The sequence below is a fragment of the Hypanus sabinus genome, chromosome 8, assembly GCF_030144855.1.
Source record: "Hypanus sabinus isolate sHypSab1 chromosome 8, sHypSab1.hap1, whole genome shotgun sequence".
Taxonomy (NCBI): Eukaryota; Metazoa; Chordata; class Chondrichthyes; order Myliobatiformes; family Dasyatidae; genus Hypanus; species Hypanus sabinus.
Window position 1 is genome coordinate 142,041,607 of NC_082713.1, and position 20,272 is coordinate 142,061,878.

A 20,272-nucleotide genomic window follows, 5' to 3' on the forward strand; every position below is an offset into this window, starting at 1 on the left:
CTTTATGTGTATTATTTGGTAATATATAACATTTTGTTGTTTGATTTTTTTTAATCTAAAAATTCCCAGACCCCAATTTGTCTATTAAATAATGTTTTGAGTTAATTTTTTGATAATTGTGAGTGAAAAGAAGATTACTTAGTTGCAAAAGATTTTTGATTGCTGACCTGGTTCCCGCTGGCACTATTGATGTAAATTTGCTCATTGAGCTTTGCAGTTCTTAATTGGTGTTTTGTCATAATGTTGTTATAGTAAGATTTTATTCGTATGGTTCCTTTAATTACTCTTTCAGAGAGACTGAGTTCCAGAATTCAATATGCATTTATTTATGTATTTATTTATGATAGATATTTGTCTAACAAAACCCACATTCCTCCAGTACTTAATTCTAAGTATTTGCATTGACAAATTAGAAATCTAGAAATTTGTTCTCCCGGACTTAAACATCTCTCAATAAGTTGAAATTTATATACTGTGCCTCACTTCACAAACTCAAGGTTCTCCTTTCACAGGAGAACTCTCCCATTCCCTGCCTCCTACCCCACGGGGTTTTGAATCCCAGCCTTGCCTCTGTTGCAGAACTGCAGGACCTCATTCCTTACTGCCAAATACTTCCAGTAGGGTTGAACTTTCAAAAGGTGAGGAAGGAAATTTAATGACAATGCTCCCAGGAACTAGTGCAAGCTCCAGCACTGATGCTGAAATATATATAAATGCATAGGGGCATTTTATAAATATATATGCATTTATATACATATAAATATATATAAATGCATATGGCACATATCTTGGTATCAGCTCAGTGATAGATGATGTAATGGGTACACATACAGTATAAGAAATTTAATTCAGGAAAAGAGGAATCTGGGAGTATTGCATTTAAATATGTGAAGGTGACAGACAGAGAAAGAGGATAAAAGGGCATCTGGCATTAAATGCCTGAGCAATAATCATCAAAATTATAATCAACTTCTCTGGAACTTGCCCACAAATGGAGTATTGCACTCTGAAATTTGAGAGAGATAATAAAATGGTAGATGAAGATAAAAATTGACCAGGCTATATCACAAGGAGCTAAAACTTCTCCTCGGAGTGCAGACAGCTGAGGCAAGATGTATCAGAGGTATTAGGAAAAGCATAAATAGTACAAAGGATATGGGCAAAGTAGTTAGTGAGAAATTGGTTGGATGGTCCAGAATCAGATGTTAACATAATTGGAAAAAGAACCAAATGTGATATAAGGTAAAAGCTTTTTTAGATTTAGAGTGAGTAGTTCATGGATCAGAGAACACAGGGAGGATATGAGGGTTGTTTTTGCCCAGAGAAGGTTAAGATCCAAAATCACTTTTTGTAAAGTTGGTGGAAACAGTCAGTCACAGCTTTCTGAGATAGATAGATGATGGAAAACAATTTACCAGCTATGTAAAATGAAAATAGGTGAGCAAATTGTGCTACGAGAATCCAGCATAGAATTGATAGGGCCTCCTTCAGTAATACAATGATTCTATGTTTCAAATGGTCTAAGAAAAGATTGTATAAATTTCATGGCATCATCTTGACAAGAAGGGGCTGAAAAGGTTTTTCTGCTTTGAATATGCAGCTTTGTTGTGATCCCCCTGTTTCATTAATAGTCAACAATGTTAGAAGGACTGGACTTGGAAATCGCTAGGAGGAAACCTCATTAATTGAGGAAGCAAATATGCAAAGACGATAATCATATTTATAGATTTTTCCCTTCAACACATCTAAATAGCAGGGGCACAGCTGATCATTGATATCACCCATTCAGCAATATATGTTCGTCATCACAACCCTAACAATTTTTCCATCAGCCTAGTGATTGTGCCAATATCAAGACCTGAAGAAGAAATCAGTAAGACATAGTATATCCATTCTCATATGGTTCTAATCTGCGTGAAAAATCAGTAAACCTAAGTAAACATTCTTCTTTAATGCAGTAAATTTCCCTTCAATTAATGTACCTGGGAAGGCAAGATAAATACTCCCAGACTATAAATTCCAAGTCTCTTTCCTTCATAGAGGAAACTGAATGATTTTTTTCGGTGAGGTTGGAAATGATAGTTCAAAGTAAATTTATTATCAAAGTATATATATATGCCACCATGTACAACCCTGAAATTCGTTTCCTTGCGGCATACACAGTAAATCCAAGAAACGTAACAGAATCAGTGAAAGACTGCACCCAGTAGGATGGACAAACAACCAACGCACAAAAGACAAGTTGAGCAAATACAACAGACCAAAAGAAATCATCATAATAAATAAATAAACAATAAATATCAAGAAAATGTGATGAAGAGACCTTGAAAGCGAGCCTGTGGGTTGTGAGAACAGTTCAGTGATGGAGCAAGTGAAGTTATCCCCCACTGGCTTAAAACCTGATGGCTGAGGGGGAATAACTGCTCCTAAACCTAGTGGTGTCGGTCCTGAGGCACCTGTACCTTCCTGATACCAGCAGCGAGCAGATATCATGCTCTAGATGGTGGGGGTTCTTAATAATGGATGCTGCTTTCCTATGACAGCAGTCTGTGTAGGTGTGCTCAAAAGACAGGGGGTTTTTACTCGTAATGAACTGAGCCGTATCCACTACTTTTTGTAGGATTTTCTGTTCAAGGTCATTGGTGTTTCCATACTAGGCCATGGTGCAACTAGTCAATATGCTCTCCACCACACATTTATAGAAGTTTGACAGAGTTTTAGATGTCATGCCAAATCTTTGCAAACTTCTAAGGGAGTAGAGGTGCTGCCATGCTTTTTTAGTAATTACACATAGTAATTTCTTATGTGCTGGGCCCGGGACACCGAGGAATTTAAAGTTACTGACCCTCTCCACCTCTGATCCCTTGCTGAGGACTGACTCATGGAACTCTAGTTTCCTCCTTCTGAAGTCAATAATCAGCTCCTTGGTCTTGCTGACATTGAGTGAGAGGTTGTTGCTATGGCACCATTTAGTCAGATCTTCCATCTCCTTCCTGATTTGCTGATTTGTCACCACCTTGGATTCGGCCAATGACAGTTGTGTCCTCAGCAAACTTAAATATGGCATTGGAGCTGCTATCTTTGGGAACAATAAAATAGAAATAAATACCAATAGAAACAACAAAGTATGATTTAGCTGTGTGTCCACTCATTCATTTTAAGATGTGTGAACCCCTGCTATATTTGAGTAGAAGAAACTTTAGGTACTGATGATTGGGAGAATTTGACCATTTACATTTCTCCTAATTTGGTACACTATGATTTCATTCTTGTATCCAATCATTATCCACACCAGTATGCTCAGTTTAATATAATGTTTATCAATAAGCTTCCTGCAGAGAAAGTCCTTAAATATCTTTTCCAAAGCAGTTATGCAAAAATCATGGTCACAGTGGGAAAATCAGATGGTTACTTGTTGCTATACTATGTTAGTAATCTAAGTACGACTACCAACTCCAAGAGGTAACAAAGAGTTTTCTAGTCTTCTCTTTTATCCCTCTTCTTAATATATCAGTTATTTCTGACTTTGTTAGTTCTTAGGTGTTTTAAAAAGGCAAATCTGCAAAACTATTTTGGTAGTCAGCAACCTAACAAGCAGGGAATGCCAATTTCGGACATTCCTAAGAAATGAAGGTGACTTTTTAGGCTATCAGAAAAAAAAAAGACAAAGTGTAAAAATAATCAAATCAGAAGTTAATATTTGGGGAATATAAATAGAAAAGCTTTATGGGGCAGAGAATCAGATTCAAAGAGATGATCCAGGACTCTGAGAATTATATTTATCTTCTAGGCTGTAAAACTCAAATGATAGTATATAATTGATTTATTCCAAACTCTGCTGTTCATTTCTGTCTCTGACAAGCCAAAGAGAGGGAAGTGTGAAAAAAACACACATAATCAATTGCAATTAAAAGCCCAGTGTTTCTGTATATTTTATTACTATTTTTGTTGCCAATGTTAGCAATTATCATTGAAATTTAGAATTTACAATCTGGGAATGTTTATCTTGCCTTCCCAGGTAATTGAAGGGAAGTTTACTGCATTAAAAAAGAATGTTTATTTAGGTTTACTGATTTTCATACAGATTAGAACCATAAGGTAATGGATACACTAATGTCACGCTGATTTCTTCAGATCTTGATATTGGCACAGTCAAATAGGGAAAATAGATTTCTTGTGCTGTTCTAAGGTCACCACATTAATGGAGAAGTTGTTAAGACAGTGATGACAATTATTGCTCAATGGATGATATCAGTAATCAGTTGTGCCCTGCTGTCTTCAACAGTGTTAGATGGGAAATCTATATAAACTTAATCATCATGAGCACTGCCACCCTTGCATATATGCTTCCACAGATACTAGGGCGTCCTCCCAGTAACATTGGTCCAGCCCTTTTAATGTGGCTGAAGTGTGAAAGAGACAGAAGGGTCAGAACAACGTTTGACATTCAAGGTGGAAAATCTTTCCTAGCCTGCCCTGACTTGTCAAAGTGACAGTATAATTTTAGATCATGTCAATGACTTTAAAAAAGCAAGGTGAGCCTTAATGCAGCACAGCACTGTTTTCATAATCACGGTAGATCATTAAATAAGAGTTATGAGAGAGCCAAATTTTAACGTTTGAAAACATCCCTTACGTTACTTGCTAAATCCATAATGTATTGTTACAATCTGCACCTACATGGAGTAGAAGTTCTTTCTACTGAGGAAGATCCAACCATAAACTGTCATTGATCTCGCTATGAGTACTAGCAGACTGTCCTTCTCTGGAAAGTGCTACGGCCGAGTCTACTTACTTGTGCAGGCATGCTGAGTAACATCCAATGCACATAGAAGAAAGGAAAACTTACTTATATACATTCAGGTGACTCCAAAGCATAAAAACAGGAACAGTCAGGATGGGAAACAGTTTCTTCCCTCGGGCCATTAGGCTTCTGAACTCCATTTGAAGTGTCACTGGTTAACCTGTTCCTTACCTTACAATATTTAATTTATGCCCTTCAGTTTGTTATTAATACATGATTCATCTGTAGGTTTTATTCTTAACTTCATGAGCTATCTGGTGTTATGTGTAGTACTGTGATTTACACCCTGGTTCGGAGAACTGAGACAACATTTCTCTATCATTTTCAGCATCATGTGCCATGCCTAATCTGAGCTTTGACTGCCATGGTCCACACACTCCTGTTTCAGGTCAAGTGGATCAATTCATTGTTATTCATTTCCGGTTCCCTGGCTGATATCTCCATCATCATTTGTCTTTGCCTTCCTCTTGCTTTCTTCCCTTCAATCTTTTCCATAATTACCGTGCATTCTAACTCCTTTTTTCTAATCACATGTCCAATGAAGTTACATTGCGTTTTCATGATCTCATACATCATTTCTCTTTTTGTGCTTGCTCTGTTCATGATATCCTTGTTAGATATTCTTTTTATCCATGATATTCTTTGCATCCTCCTCAAAAACCACATATCTGTTGCTTCAATTCGTTTCCTCATATTACTAGATATTGTCCAACATTCTGAACATATAACATAACTGGATAAATGTAACATTTCAGTACTCTGAGACGGGTTGTCATGCCTAGTTTAGTGTTGGTCAGTACACTCTTCATTCTCGTAAAAGTGTCTTTTGCCATGCCTATTCTTTTTCTGATGTCCATGTCACACCTGCCATCTGATGCCACCCAGCTTCCTAAGTAGCAAAAATTCTGTACTTATTTTCTGTCTTCCCCATTTATTTGCAGCCTGAAGATAGGATTCTCCTTCTTTTTGGACATCACCATACATTCTGTCTTTTTGCAATTAATCGATAGACCCATTTTTGCACTTTCTTCAACAACTATATCAATTAAGTTTTGTAATTCTTCCTCCATACTTGCAATTAACAGTGTCATCAGCATATCTAAAATTATTGATGTTTTCACCGCCAACTTTGATTCCCAAGATGTCTCTTATTTTTTGTAATATTTATTTCACTGTACACATTAAACAAATCAGGGGAAAACACACCCTTGTCTAATGCTTCTCTTGATTTTTGTAAACTGACTGACTTCTCCATCTATTCTTACAGCGGCAGTTTGTTCCCAGTCCAGATTTCTGATTAGGCGGAGGTCTTTTGAATCTAGATCTAGAGTTTCCTGTAATATTTCAAATAACTTATTGTGCTTCACTTTATCAAATGCTTTTGTGTAGTCGATAAAACAAACAAATCTTTTTGCACTTGAATAGCTCATTCTGATAGTATCCTTAACATCAATATTGTGTTTCTTGTCCCTTTGTCTTTCACAAAACCACATTGTTCTTTACCTGTTTCAGCTTGTACCTTACTTTTAGCTCTTGTCATCAAAATTCTTAGAAGTATCTTAGTGATATGACTTATGGTCCAAAATAAATCACATTCTATAGCTCCAGGTTTCTTAGGAAGAGTGATAAATACTGATTTTTTTCATCTCTTCTGGTATTATTCCAGTCTCATAAATGTCATTGAATAAATCAGTAAGTTTTTGAATTCCATAATCTTCAAGGGCAATAATTTGTTATTACTAATTCATCAGGACCTGCTGCCTTTCCTTTCTTCATCTTATTTATTGCATTACAAATTTCAGATTTTAAAATACTTGGACCTTCAATGTTCTTCTTAATTTCTGGTTTTTCGCCTCGATCGTCTTCAAACAATTCCTGAATATACTCTATTCATCTGATCATAATCTCATCTTTTTCCATGATAATGGTACCGTCCTTTGCTTTCAAACATCCACCTGAAGATCAGAGGAGCTTTTTACCAGTGATATTCTTGATGTGTTGAAGTAACCTTTTTGGATCAGTAATAGGGATTCTTTCTAGTTGCTCACATTCCTGGTTTAACTATTCTTCTTTGGCTTTTTGACTTAAGCTTTTAATTGTTTTATCTAAGGACTTATATTCTATAGGATTTACTTTCTTCAGTCTCCTTCCTTCCATTAGATTTTTGATTTCATCTGATTTCTTCTTTGGCTTTTTGACATAAGCTTTTAATTTTTTTTATCTAAGGACTTTTATTCTATAGGATTTGCTTTCTTCAGTCTCCTTTCTTCCATTAGATTTTTGATTTCATCTGATTTATTCTTTGTGCTTTTTTCTTTTTTAGGAGTCACTGACTTTGCTGATTCTACCAAGGCATCCTTCAGAGAGTTAAACTTCCATCTGTACATGATTGCTATCATCTTCAACAGATTCTATTTCTAGACTTTGAAAGCTATTCCTTACTTCAATTACAAATTTGTGTCTCAAGTTTTCTTCTTTTAATTAATTGCGAGTAGTCAAGGGATTGTTCAGGTCTTTACTTCTTTAGTTTTTTAAATTCTATTTTTACTTGACATATTACTGGGTTGTGGTCACTATTACAGTCTGCACCTGGATATGTTTTGCATTGAGTCACTGAGTTTCTAAATCTTTGTTTTATAGTAATAAAGTCAATTTGATTTCTGGTGTTATCACCTGGACTTTTCCAAGTCCACAAGCGTCTTGGATGGTTTTTCTTTTTCTTCTTTTTTTTAACAATATTTTTATTCAGAAGAAAAAACAAGATTTATAGAGTGCAACACATAGATACATCTCAACATAACTTGTGTACATTCATATATTGTAATAAAATTGATCAAAATGTTATAGCATTACACATAAAGGTAAACCACTATGTAATCAAAAATTTAAAGATAGGTCATACATCATAAAATAAATTTTTTATATAAAAAAAAGTCAACCCCCTACCAACTACCAAAGAAAAAAGCTGATGGATGATAATGGATAATTAGAAAAAAAACATATTTGCTTAAGAAGAGAAGATAAAAATATATATAAAAGTCTGTGCACTGTTAAAAGATGGTTTTTAAAGTAGGTATTCATAATGACCTGATTATTCATCTTGCACCATTCTACCCATTTCTCGCCTCTTTCATTTCTTTCCCTTTGTCCAAATTTTTCTATGGAATTTCCACCAGCATCTTGTCCTAATTTAGCATTAAGATCTCCCATGACAATAACAATATCTTGAGATTTGCATCAATTCATTGCTTGTTCAAACTCTTCATAGAATTTATCTATATCCTCATTTGTTCTATCTGTGGTGCATATACCTGTATAATTGCTAAATCAAATGGTTGTCCTCTGAATCTAACAAGGAGCACTCTTTTTGATATTGCCCAAAGTCCTAAAATACTTTTTGCCAAGTTTTCATACATAAGAATTCCTACTCCATTAGTATGCGATGTTCCACAAGTATAAATTGATCTTTTATTTCTATTCTGACATGTTCCAGCACCTGTCCAACAAACTTCACTAACTCCCATGATGCTAATCTTTAGTCTTTCTATTTCATTTATCACATTGTCCAATTTTCCTGCTTGATTTAGGGTTCTTACATTCCAAGTAGCAATAATTTGTCCTAGGTATGACTCTAAACTGCAACCAGTGATGAGGCTCTGACTGGGGACTTCCAGAGCTTTGGGGAAAGTGGAGCTACCTCTTCGTCATTCATTGCTCCCAGGGCTGCTCTGACCCAGAACATTAGCACCTGCAAGGGTTCCTGCTCAGGATTCGAGCGAAGGCCAACGTCGGAACCAGCAGGTTCGGTAACTGAACTTATGACGGAGAAGGCGGTTGAGCTTCGACCTCAAATGACAACGGCTATAGTATAAGCATAGGAACATTTGGGAAGAGAAATGGCGATTTCTTCAGTTCCCCTAACGGAAGGCAAACAACCATTGCTAGATACTAGGTTTCCTAGAATCTATTTGCTAAGAGAACCATGGTCAAACTCACAAAATGTATCACACAACAACAGGGTCAAGACGATCTTCAAGACAATTCTGAAGATGCTTCACTCGGTAGGGTTGATTCTGGGCAGCAGGGGATCCCTGCCTGTCATCAAGCTACTGCTTATAAAATTCAAAATTCAGTTCTCTATATACATGATTATATATGTTAATACATGTATGTAGTTAAATAACAATAAACTTGACAAGCTAAGGTCATCCAGAATTCATATTAAGACCAAAGGTGCATCTTTTCCAATGTAGTCAATACTGTAATACAGAACTGAAGCCAATTCGTGCACCATCGCTAACTCCCACAAGAAGAAACATGATAGTGAGCAAATTTATCTATTTTGGATTTTTGGTTGAAAGATAAATACCAATTGGCACATCTGGTCATCACATATGTTTTTGTTTCAAACTATCCTTAAAATCTATTATCTCTTCATGAGCAGCTGTGCTGAGCCTCAATTTAACCTCTTGGTTGGAGGGCTGAACCCATTAAAGCACTGCACTGAATTACTATTACTCTAGATATTTGTGTTAAAGGTTTTGGTGTGGGACTTGAAGCCACATCCTGCTGAGTCAAAGATGACATTGCTGTCAACTGGGCCTCAGCAGACACAAGGAAGTTTTGCTGTACAGTTTAATTTTGTTCCCTATAGTGACCTTACCTCTGAGATAGTTTTGTGTTTATTGTCTTACACTGACCTATGCCTCTCTTTCAGTCATCCTTTTACCCCACCCTATTTCTGGAATGTAGTTGACCAAAGGAATAGTGCAGGGCTGATTTTGCAATTACTTCGGTTGCCGCAATCTGACAACGAATATCTATATGAAATGCCACCTTTCTCACCTGCCTTTACCACCTGACTCATGGTTTGATCATGTCTGATCAAGCTGACTCATGGCTGATCCAAGGACAGCACTTCAATGTATAAAACCATTTCCTGTTCCTTCCTAGTCCAAAGATGCCTGATGCAGTCACTGCATTTAAAATAGTCTTGCTCTGAGCAGATAGGGCTACCCTGATTATCAGTCTTAATTTAACATTGTCAGTACTGCATGTTGATCACTTTACACATTGCCTTTCCTTTTTTTAAAGGCAAGGAAACATCTTTAATTTGACAATCAGTTATTGCTGAATATATGATAGGACAGAAATAATACAATTTCATATACTTAGTCATTACAAAATACTGATGCAAAATATAAAATTTCTAACCAAACTTGTATGAATTTATCATAATTTATTTGTAGCAAAAATTACTTAAATAGAAATTAGACTGAATTTGGAAATTTTATGAAGTTGTGTTTTGAGTTACTGTCTTGTTATCATTAGCCCAGCTCACAGTCTGGAGGAGGAAGACACAGAGGAGATATTACTAGCCTTGGGTGAATAAGGGTACACAGTTTAATAATAAAAGTTCCCCAAACATGTTCCTTCCCACACCATCTTCTCATCTTGCATGCATTTTGTTTTTGTTTGATATTGCTTAAAGCCGTTCAACAGCTGCAGTGATCAGCAACAAGTATAAATATTTATTCAAGTGAAATTCCAGAGGTACATTACTGAAATCTTATTTATTTCGTGTATATTAAACTATTTAATAGTTTGTATACTTCTAGTGCAAATAATTATCCATTTATTATTGTTGTTACCAACCAGAACTGTAGATGAAATCTATTGATATCTATGGAAACAAAATGCAAGTTAGATATCTGCATTTAGTTGCACTTAATGTTCTCCATTGTGTAAGAGAATATGTTCAATGCTCCTTTCCTCCTGTGTATTAACTCATTACCAGTGATGGGCTTTAACTTGCCATACCTGGATGTGAATTTGAGATTATAACTACAAAAAATCATGTTCAGTCCCTTGCCAAGTTAAGAATGCCCAGCATAAGAACAACCCCTACATAAGACAAGGTCCCGCGTGGATGTTGGTCCAGAAGGTTCATTCACTTGGCATTCAAGATGAGGTAGTAAATTGGATTAGACATTGGCTTTGTGAGAGAAGCCAGAGAGTGGTAGTAGGTGGTTGCCTCTCTGATTGGAAGCCTGTGACTAGTGGAGTGCCGCAGGGACTGTTGCTGGGTCCGTTGTTTGTCATCTATATCAATGATCTGGATGATAATGTGGTGTTACGGATGACACCAAAACTGGGATGTAATGAACAGCAATCAAAGTTTGCAGCAGGATCTAGACCAGCTGGAAAAGTAGGCTAAGAAATAGCAGATGGAATTTAATGCAGACAAGTGCAAGCTGTTTGCCTTCGGTAGGACCAACCAGGGTAGATCTCACACAGTGAACAGTAGGGCACTGAAGAGTGCAATAGAAAATAGGGATCTAAGAATATAGGTCCATAATTCATTGAAAGTGGCGGCAGAGGTAGATGGGGTCATAAAGAAAGCTTTTGGCACATTGGCCTTTACAAATTGAAGTATCGTGTACAGGAAATAGGATGTTACGTTGAAGTTGTGTAAGAAGTTGATGAGGCCTAATTTGGAGTATTGTCTGCAGTTTTGGTCACCTACCAACAAGAAAGATATAAATAAGGTTGAAAAAGTGCAGAGAAAATTTCCAAGGATCTGTCCAGGACTGGAAGTCCTGAGATAAAAGGAAAGATTGAATAGGTTAGAACTTTATTCCTTGGAACATAGAAGAATAAGGGGAGATTTGATGGAGGTATACAAATTTATGAGGGGTATAGATAAGGTGGATTTTTTCCACTGAGCTTTGGTAAGGCTACAACTAGAGTTCATGGGTTAAAAGTGAAAGGTGACAAGTTTTAAGGGGAACATGAGGGGAAACGTCTTCTCTCAGAGGGTCATGAGAGTGTGGAATGAGCTGCTGGCACAAGTAGTGTATGCAAAGTCAATTTCAATATTTAAGAGAAGTTTGGATAAGTACATGGATGGCAATGGTATGGAGGGCTGTGGTCTGGGTGCAGGTCAGTTGGAGTAGGCAGTTTAAATGTTTTGGCATGGACTACATGGGCTGAAGGACCTGTTTCTGTGCTGTACCTTTCTATGACTCTAAGAAAGAGCTCTCATAATATTAAATTCAATGGCCCAGCATAAGTGACTAGTGGTGTGCCTCAGGGATCTGTACTGGGTCCAATGTTGTTTGTCATATACATTAATGATCTGGATGATGGGGTGGTAAATTGGATTAGTAAGTATGCAGATGATACTAAGATAGGTGGCGTTGTGGATAATGAAGTAGGTCTTCAAAGCTTGCAGAGAGATTTAGGCCAGTTAGAAGAGTGGCTGAAAGATGGCAGATAGAGTATAATGCTGATAAGTATGAGGTGCTACATTTTGGTAGGACTAATCAAAATAGGACATACATGGTAAATGGTAGGGCATTGAAGAATGCAGTAGAACAGAGTGACTTAGGAATAATGGTGCATAGTTCCCTGAAGCTAGAATCTCATGTGGATAGGGTGGTGAAGAAAGCTTTTGGTATGCTGGCCTTTATAAATCAGAGCATTGAGTATAGGAGTTGGGATGTAATGTTAAAACTGTACAAGGCAGTGGTGAGGCCAAATTTGGAGTATTGTGTACAGTTCTGGTCACCAAATTATAGGAAAGATGTCAACAAAATAGAGAGAGTACAGAGGAGATTTACTAGAATGTTACCTGGGTTTCAGCATCTAAGTTACAGAGAAAGGTTAAACAAGTTAGGTCTTTATTCTTTGGAGCGTAGGAGGTTGAGAGCAGACTTGATAGAGGTATTTAAAATTATGAGGGGATAGATAGAGTTGACGTTAATAGGCTTTTTCCATTGAGAGTAGGGGAGATTCAAACAAGAGAACATGAGTTGAGAGTTAAGGGGCAACACGAGGGGGAACTTCTTTACTCAGAGATTGGAAGCTGTGTGGAGCGAGCTTCCAGTAAAAGTGGTAGAGGCAGGTTGGATATTGTCACTTAATAAAAAATTGGATTGGTTTATGGACAGGAAGGAATGGAGGGTTATGAGCTGAGTGCAGGTTGGTAGGACTAGGTGAGTAAGCGTTTGGCATGGACTAGAAGGGCCGAGATGGCCTGTTTCAGTGTTGTCTTTGTTATATGGTTATATGGTTAGAAGGAGATAAGTTTGTTCCTGGTAGAATAAGTTTTTTCCACTTTTACTAATTGTTCTTTCTTATCAATTATATGTATTTTGTTGCTATTAATTACAACACTGTGGATGTATTGTTACCATGTGATTATTGTGTATGTTCTGACTTTTGTTTCAAAACTGAATCAGAATCAGGCTTATTATCACCGGCATGTGACGTGAAATTTGTTAACTTAGCAGCAGCAGTTCAATGCAATACATAATCTAGCAGAGAGAGAAAAAATAATAAATAAAATAAAACATAATAAATAAACAAGTAAATCAATTACGTTTATTGAATAGATTTTTTTTTAATGTGCTAAAACAGAAATACTGTATATTAAAAACTGAGGTAGTGTCCAAAGCTTCATTGTCCATTTAGGAATCGGATGGCAGAGGGGAAGAAGTTGTTCCTGAATTGCTGAGTATGTGCCTTCAGGCTTCTGTATCTCCTACCTGATGGTAACACTGAGAAAAGGGCATGCCCTGGGTGCTGGAGGTCCTTAATAATGGACGCTGCCTTTCTATGACACCGCTCCCTAAAGATGTCCTGGGTACTTTGTAGGCTAGTGCCCAAGATGGAGCTGACAAGATGACCGATGGACATGAGTAAAAACAGACCATTTCATTACCTGGGATCTGTACTCCTCAGCAAATGTCAGTAGATGCTTGGAGCTCATGCTTCAAATGTGCACATATGCACTATTGTCTACTTACCACTGCTTGGAGTGACATAGATTCCAGAGTGGAGGCAACAGTTTCCCATTTACCTTGTAGTTCAATTCTCTCTCCATCAAGGACCACCTTAACCATCAACAGCAACATGGCAGTGAGGAGGAATAATATGAGACTTAGAGCAGTGACATATAATGCTGGTGAGATTGGGTCTGTGTAAAATCTATTGGTTAATATGACAGCTTGCAGAGTTTAGGTGTCAGATGGCAGTCAAACTTGAAAAGGATTCTCTACAGTTTTCAGTTGACTTAGTTAAGGCCATATGTGGTTTCTAAGGCTTTACCTTGAACTTCTTGTTGCACAGCGAAAATTGTGGCTATTGTTGCGTGAAATCTGTACCGTGACTCAGGGCTTTCTGCTCTTTTCTACTTTTCATCCCTGTCCGTGATGAATATGGTCTTTAACCAAGATATGGTTTTAGAATGTTGTTCATACACCTATGCTTAAATACAACAGAGAATTTTTCCTGGTCTTTTGGTAAATTTGAGGGTAAGCCTGCTAAGAAATAGAATCAGTGGCCAAAGTTCAAGGACAGTGATCATCAAGCAAAAAGAAAAATAATTTGAATGAGAACAACGCACTAAGGAAACAACATGGCATGGTAAAGGAGCAAAGCTCTTTGTAACCACCACCAAGGGAATTTCTTCTTTCATTATAACCTGCTGTCCTTGGACCCCTTGCTTAATGGTATTGGTCCATGGCATAAAAAAGGTTGGGAACCCTTGCTCTAGTAGGAAGGCTGTAACTTTTTCTCAAAGGCAGTTATTTGTCATAGATTAGACTATACAGATATTATGACAGTTTATAAACCATGAAGATTTGGACAAATCTGTCACAAATTCAAATCTACTAAAGTGACAGTGGGAGTCAATAGAAGCCAAGTGCAAATAGTTGTCACTGTAATATTCTTAATCTTCCAACCAGAGTCATGGAAAAATATTTTACCCTAGGTAAAAATACTAGGGTATTTAGATTAAATTTATATTGACTGTTTTTATTCAGAGTTATACACTGCTGTAGAACAAGCACATAAAAAATATTGCAAAGAATGAAATTAATACATGTAGCAGGCACAAGGTGGATATGATTATCTTTCTTCATAGTGTATTTCCTTTTACACAAACCAGTTTCATTTTAAGTTGGATTTCAGGAAATCAGGAAAAGGTAGGATTTCTAGGTTCTGTCCCCTTCCTTTCCAGTCCTGATAAAGGGTCTCTGTCCAAAACATTGATTGCTTATTCATCTCCATAGATGCTACCTGACTTGCTGAGTTCCTCCAATGATTTGTGTGAGTTGCTCAAGATTTCAGAATCTCATATTCACGATAATAAATGTTCCTTTATTTTCCTGAAACATCCAAAATTCTACCCTCCGTATATTCAGAGCAGACAATGGAAAAGACAGAGAGACAGAGGTAGTTTAAGATGGTAATGTGGCTCCAATGGGGAGTATATGGTGAGCACATCTATTTTTAGTTGATAAATCATTGACTGCACTCTTGGAACTTCGAGAGAATACTGCCCATTGAGAGCATTGAATTGTGAAATCATTCCCTTCAGCATAATTCCAGTAATAGGTATTCTTATCAGCACAGCATCATAATGCATTAGAAACTGGTTGGATTCCTCACCCCATAGCCCAGCTTCATCGCATTATGTGATTCCAGAAAGAATAGTGATAATGTTATACCCAAAAACATGTTTGTTATTTTTGTGGTGTTGCAATCCATGTATTTTAATTATGATATATCTTGGCATTCTCCTTGCAAAGTAGAAACACAAATTTTAAGGATCCTATATTACTGCATGCCATGAAACATGAGAATATTTAACTGATTTGATTCTCATTCAAATGAAGCTGAACTGATCAGGTTACTCATTAAGTAATCAGGTTTCCCATTTTTTTTCCTGAAGATATGATCATGGTCTCTTCCTACTTGCAGAAGACTTCAATCATGTTAACCTGCAGTACATTTTATCCAAATTTCACGAACACTTCACTATGGCCACTAGGGGAAAAAACAGACTGGACCATGTTTACACAAACAGACAAGGTACCTATAAAGCCATCCCACGCCTTGTCTTGGCCTCTCTGACCACATCTTCATAATGTTAATCCCAGTTTATCAACTGAAAATGGAGAAGCCAATCAAGAGAACCATCGCTGTGTGGCATAATGAGGCAATCTCCATGCTTCAAGACTGTTTGAATGGACCAACTAGCAGATGTTCAAGGAGGCAATCACAAACAGCGTAGACACAGACCTCAAAGAATATGCCTCATCTGTCATTGGCTACATCAGTAAATGTGTAGTTGACATTGGTACTTCAAGAACAGTCATTTCACAGCCCAACCAGAGACCCTGGATGAACGTAGAGGTGTGCTCCCTAATAAAAGCCCGGGATGCTGACTTCAAGTCCAGTGACAGAACAGCTCTCAATCTAGCCAGGAGAACTTCATCTTAGGCATCAAGAGGACAAAAACCACCCATGCACAAAAAACTCAGGAACACCTGTCTGATAATGATCTCCAGCGTACGTGGCTGGGCATCAAGTGCATTACTGACTATGCAAGGAAAACCAGCATCGACCTCCCTGATGCTCTAAGTAACTTTTATAAATGCCTCGCGGCATGCAACACAATGCTGGCCATGAAAGTTACCCCATTCCCAGGTTAACAGCCACAGTCTATAACAGCAGCAGACATGAAAAGGACTCTGCAGAGTCAAACCTTGTAAGGCGGCCAGGCAGCATCTATAGAAAAGAGTATAGTTGTTTTGGGCGGAGAACCTTCATCAAGACTGGTTCAAAGAGGAAAAGACTCAGTTTAAGGTCCTGCTATCATTGAATACCTGTGTAAAAAAAAATTAAAAATCTTTGGACCTTGCTCAAGCATTGTAAGCAAAAGAAAATGTCTTGGTGATATGATGTAAATCTAGGAAGTAATTGGAATATCTACCATATTGTACTTTTGGAATCTTTCAGGTGGGACTGGGTGGGAAGAGATGGTGTTAGTTTGGAGATGATCACACTAACTTGAGTCATTAGTTGTTTATTTTTTCTGTACTAGGTTTTTGAGATTGTTCTGTTTCAATATAAATTACTCTTTGCCAGCACAGATTTAGGGGAGCCAACAAAAGACTGTCACCAATTGGAGCTAAGCTAAATATCGATCAGCTGGACAGGTCCAGGGACTTCTTTCAACAAAATGAGTCACTGTGTTTCAAAAATCTGATTTAATATTTTTCTCTCAGTACCTTAGGACCATTATCTGTAGTAGAACTGTCCACAATATTGCATATAATGTGTTTCAGATTAGTATACCTTGACTTAAGATTCATTACTTTTCTCAATTTTCTACAAACATCTTTTTGGTATGTAGTTGAGATGTTTGCATCACTGAATAACTGAAACTGGAAGATGTGTTAGTCTTTGGAGATTAATACTGGAGGGCAAATATTACTTCCCTGCCTAAAATGCATTTGAATTTTTAAAAAATCTGTTAATGAGTTATTGTAATAAAGTTCCATGTCCAGTATTTTCATATTGTAAATTTATTCACAACCTGTGTGATTAATGTGGTACATTTATTATCACCCATAGAAATGGTTACACTGGTAAACTACTGGTACACTACTTTTGAAGATTTTAACCATTAAATCTTAATCCAAAGTAGCATCAAGAAGTCTATACTTTGTAAACTCCTCAGCAACTGCAAATTGAAAGGAATGTAAAGGTCAGTTCTTCCCTTCCTGACCTTACAGACCTCGGCAATTACACTGCAGTGTACACATTTTTGATATTATCGCAAATATTAATGTCCTTCACATCTAAAGAACACAGACAGTATCTTCAAAAGAAATAATTGTGATGCTGATAGATGGAAGATTGTGTCCAACCCCAAGAATGCACTGGATAACATAAATAACCTCACTAAAATTCTCTTGGTTCTTTTTTGTTAAACTGACCACCAAACATTAAGATCCTGGATGAAGAGTTTTCTAAGAACAATATATATGAAAGTTGTAGTGAACGGAATTCTAGCTATATCTTTCTGTCATTGAAGGAATATTAATGGAGTTCTCTTTGTCATGGTGTCTTGTAAGTTGTGTGATATTTACAAACTGTTTACTGCTTATCAAAAACATTCTCCTGCGTTCAGTGGAACTGATAAAGATCTTTTCTGTCCATTTTTGTTTTGAAGCTGAATGCTGAGCTTGAACAGTGTGAAAAGGAAAGTTCCCAACTTCAGGACTACGCCAACACTATTCTGCAGCAGATTGCAGACCACTGCCCTGACATCCTTGAACTGGTAGTCAATGCCTTAGAAGAATCCTCGTGAGTCACCGTGATTGGACATCAGTGCTGAGCTAAGAAACAATGTTCCCTTAGTTTTTTAGAGTTTATATTCTTTTCTGTAAAATTTACTATGGTCACATGACATTGACCACACTTATTGCAGTGAACATTCTATGCAACTTTTGGTAAAAGCAAAGGTAAATCATCAAGTTACAACTGTTTCCGTTGAACCCTTTAGATTCTAAAATAACACTAAACACCTAAATGGAACAAACTTAAAGGGGTGTGCATATGTGGAATTTCATAATTGTCTTGGAATCTCTTGTTTCATATTTTTAATGCTAAATACTGTGTCTTGATTCCAGTGTCACATTTGCTAAATACTGACCAATTCTCCATGGTCTCTGGTTTGAGTTAGTATTGCTTTAAAAGCTAAAAAAGTACAAAAAACAAAAAACAAAAATACAGTGAAATAAAAGATACCTAACAGGTCTTGTCATAAAGCAGGGAATTGAGGTCTGCAGTAGAACTTAAATAATGATCTGCAGGCTTATGTCTCAAATCAAAGCACAGTCCTCTCAATTCCATGGAATAGTGATTGGACCTGACCATTCTTTCAATTGGTGTGTCTGAGATACTTTCTTAATGGAAGCAGTTGTCCTTCCTTACTTTTACCAGGTACCTCAAAGAACCTAGACACTAAACAAATTTCATTCAGCATTTTTTAGGTTCTAAAGAGTTGATACAATTGCAGGTCCAATACAGCTCTGGATGGTATCAATACTGTTAATAAACATGGTGCAGAAGTACAGAAATCTATAGCTATAACTTTGCAAAAAAGACTTTATGTTTTCTTTATTAATAAAATGGAACTTCCATCCTCTGCCACACAGTAAGCAAAAGGAATTGGCAGATGTTCAAGAACCTCCAAATGTTGGCTTTCTGCTGAGGAAATAAAAGCAACACATATGAAAATAATATGAATTGCATGGACAGTTGTAGGTGGTTTATGCTATTCATTAAGAGAATAACTTTAGTGGGCTACAAATATAAGTTTATTTCTCATGCAATCAGTTGGCCTTTGAAAATTCTCACATATAATTGGGGAGACAATTATTTAATTAGAGTGTAAATAACAGAGATTGCACCATGTGTCAGAAAGGCTCTTGTAAGTTAAATCCTCACAAAGCAAGAACTTAAAGCACAGCACTGCCAAATCTGTACTTGTCAGTCCATCTATGCAACATTGCATTTGTGTGCAACATCCTGCTGCCCAGCATTACACTCTCAAAATATTAGTCTGGAGTGCAATGCTGCATTCTGATTTACTAGTGCAATTGTTGGCATTTTATTGCATGATTTTAGTCGTGCCATGGAGTGCTTCTACATGAATGCTCTCTGAGTGTGTTAAAACAGTTAAAATTTTGCATCATTATGGCCTTTTAAAGCTTAACAAATGGGACAGCATTGGCCAAAACAGTGCAGCTCTGTCCACCAAATCTTGCTAAGAATCCTTTGAGTGAGATGTGTAGTAGAGGGAAACTGCTGCCCAAAATGTTGAAGTCAGCTAGCTATGACAGATCCATTCATGACACAAATGAATCCCAGTTTCAGAAAAGGCTATGGAAATCTATCTTGCATTTGATCAATTTTATACAGTACTGTGCAAAAGTCTTAGGTGAATAATGCCCAAGATTTTTGTACAGTACTGTATTTGTTGACGTGGAGAGGAGAGCGAGTCTGTAAGTCTTCCAGGAGCAAAGGATATTGGGTATGGTGAGGGTGAAGTACCATGGGAAGAGTGTAGTACAGGTAGCAGAGAAGGATTACTAGGGGTGGGCTGGGGGAAAAGGGTGACATAGGTGCAGACACACTCAGCCCTGAGACAGCAGACAAGTTCATTTGATTCCACTGAACTGGTTTATTGATCATTACAGAATGTCTGTCTGGTGCTTGCTGCTCCCTCCCCTCTTCCCAACCATGATTCCTCTCTCCCTGTCTCCTTTCCAATCTCAGTCCACAATAATGACACATATCAGAATCAGGTTTATCATCACTCACAGACATCACAATTTTTTTTTTTGGGACAGCAGTACATAAATCTTTGTGCCTAAGACTTTTGCACAGTGCTGTACATACATTAATTCAAGTATTCTAATTGGATCAGCGGTCTGAATCCTGTACATTACGTCTTTAATATTTATATATTTACAATGGCTGTGGCATTATTATCAGTCATTTCAATCTAATGCCTTAAATTTAAAAACTCTCAAGCCATCTGTTGGACATTGGCATTCTTCTTCCCATAATATTTAATAGTAATGAACAGACACAAAGTTTAAT

The 20,272-nt window shown here is 37.1% G+C and overlaps 1 protein-coding gene across 5 annotated transcripts in view; it reads left to right on the top strand.

The window, feature by feature from the left end:
- LOC132398500 (ELKS/Rab6-interacting/CAST family member 1-like) overlaps positions 1–18,209 on the top strand; it is a 734,829-nt gene extending 716,620 nt beyond the window's left edge. For 3 of the 5 annotated variants that reach the window (XM_059978062.1, XM_059978065.1, XM_059978064.1), the window contains one exon: positions 17,835–18,209. In XM_059978062.1, the coding sequence (XP_059834045.1) occupies positions 17,835–17,972 (138 nt within the window). In that variant the 3' untranslated portion in view covers positions 17,973–18,209. The remainder of the gene's footprint in view (positions 1–17,834) is intronic. The other 2 variants (XM_059978063.1, XM_059978067.1) reach the window with 2 other exon arrangements.
- The last annotated feature ends 2,063 nt before the right edge of the window (positions 18,210–20,272 follow it).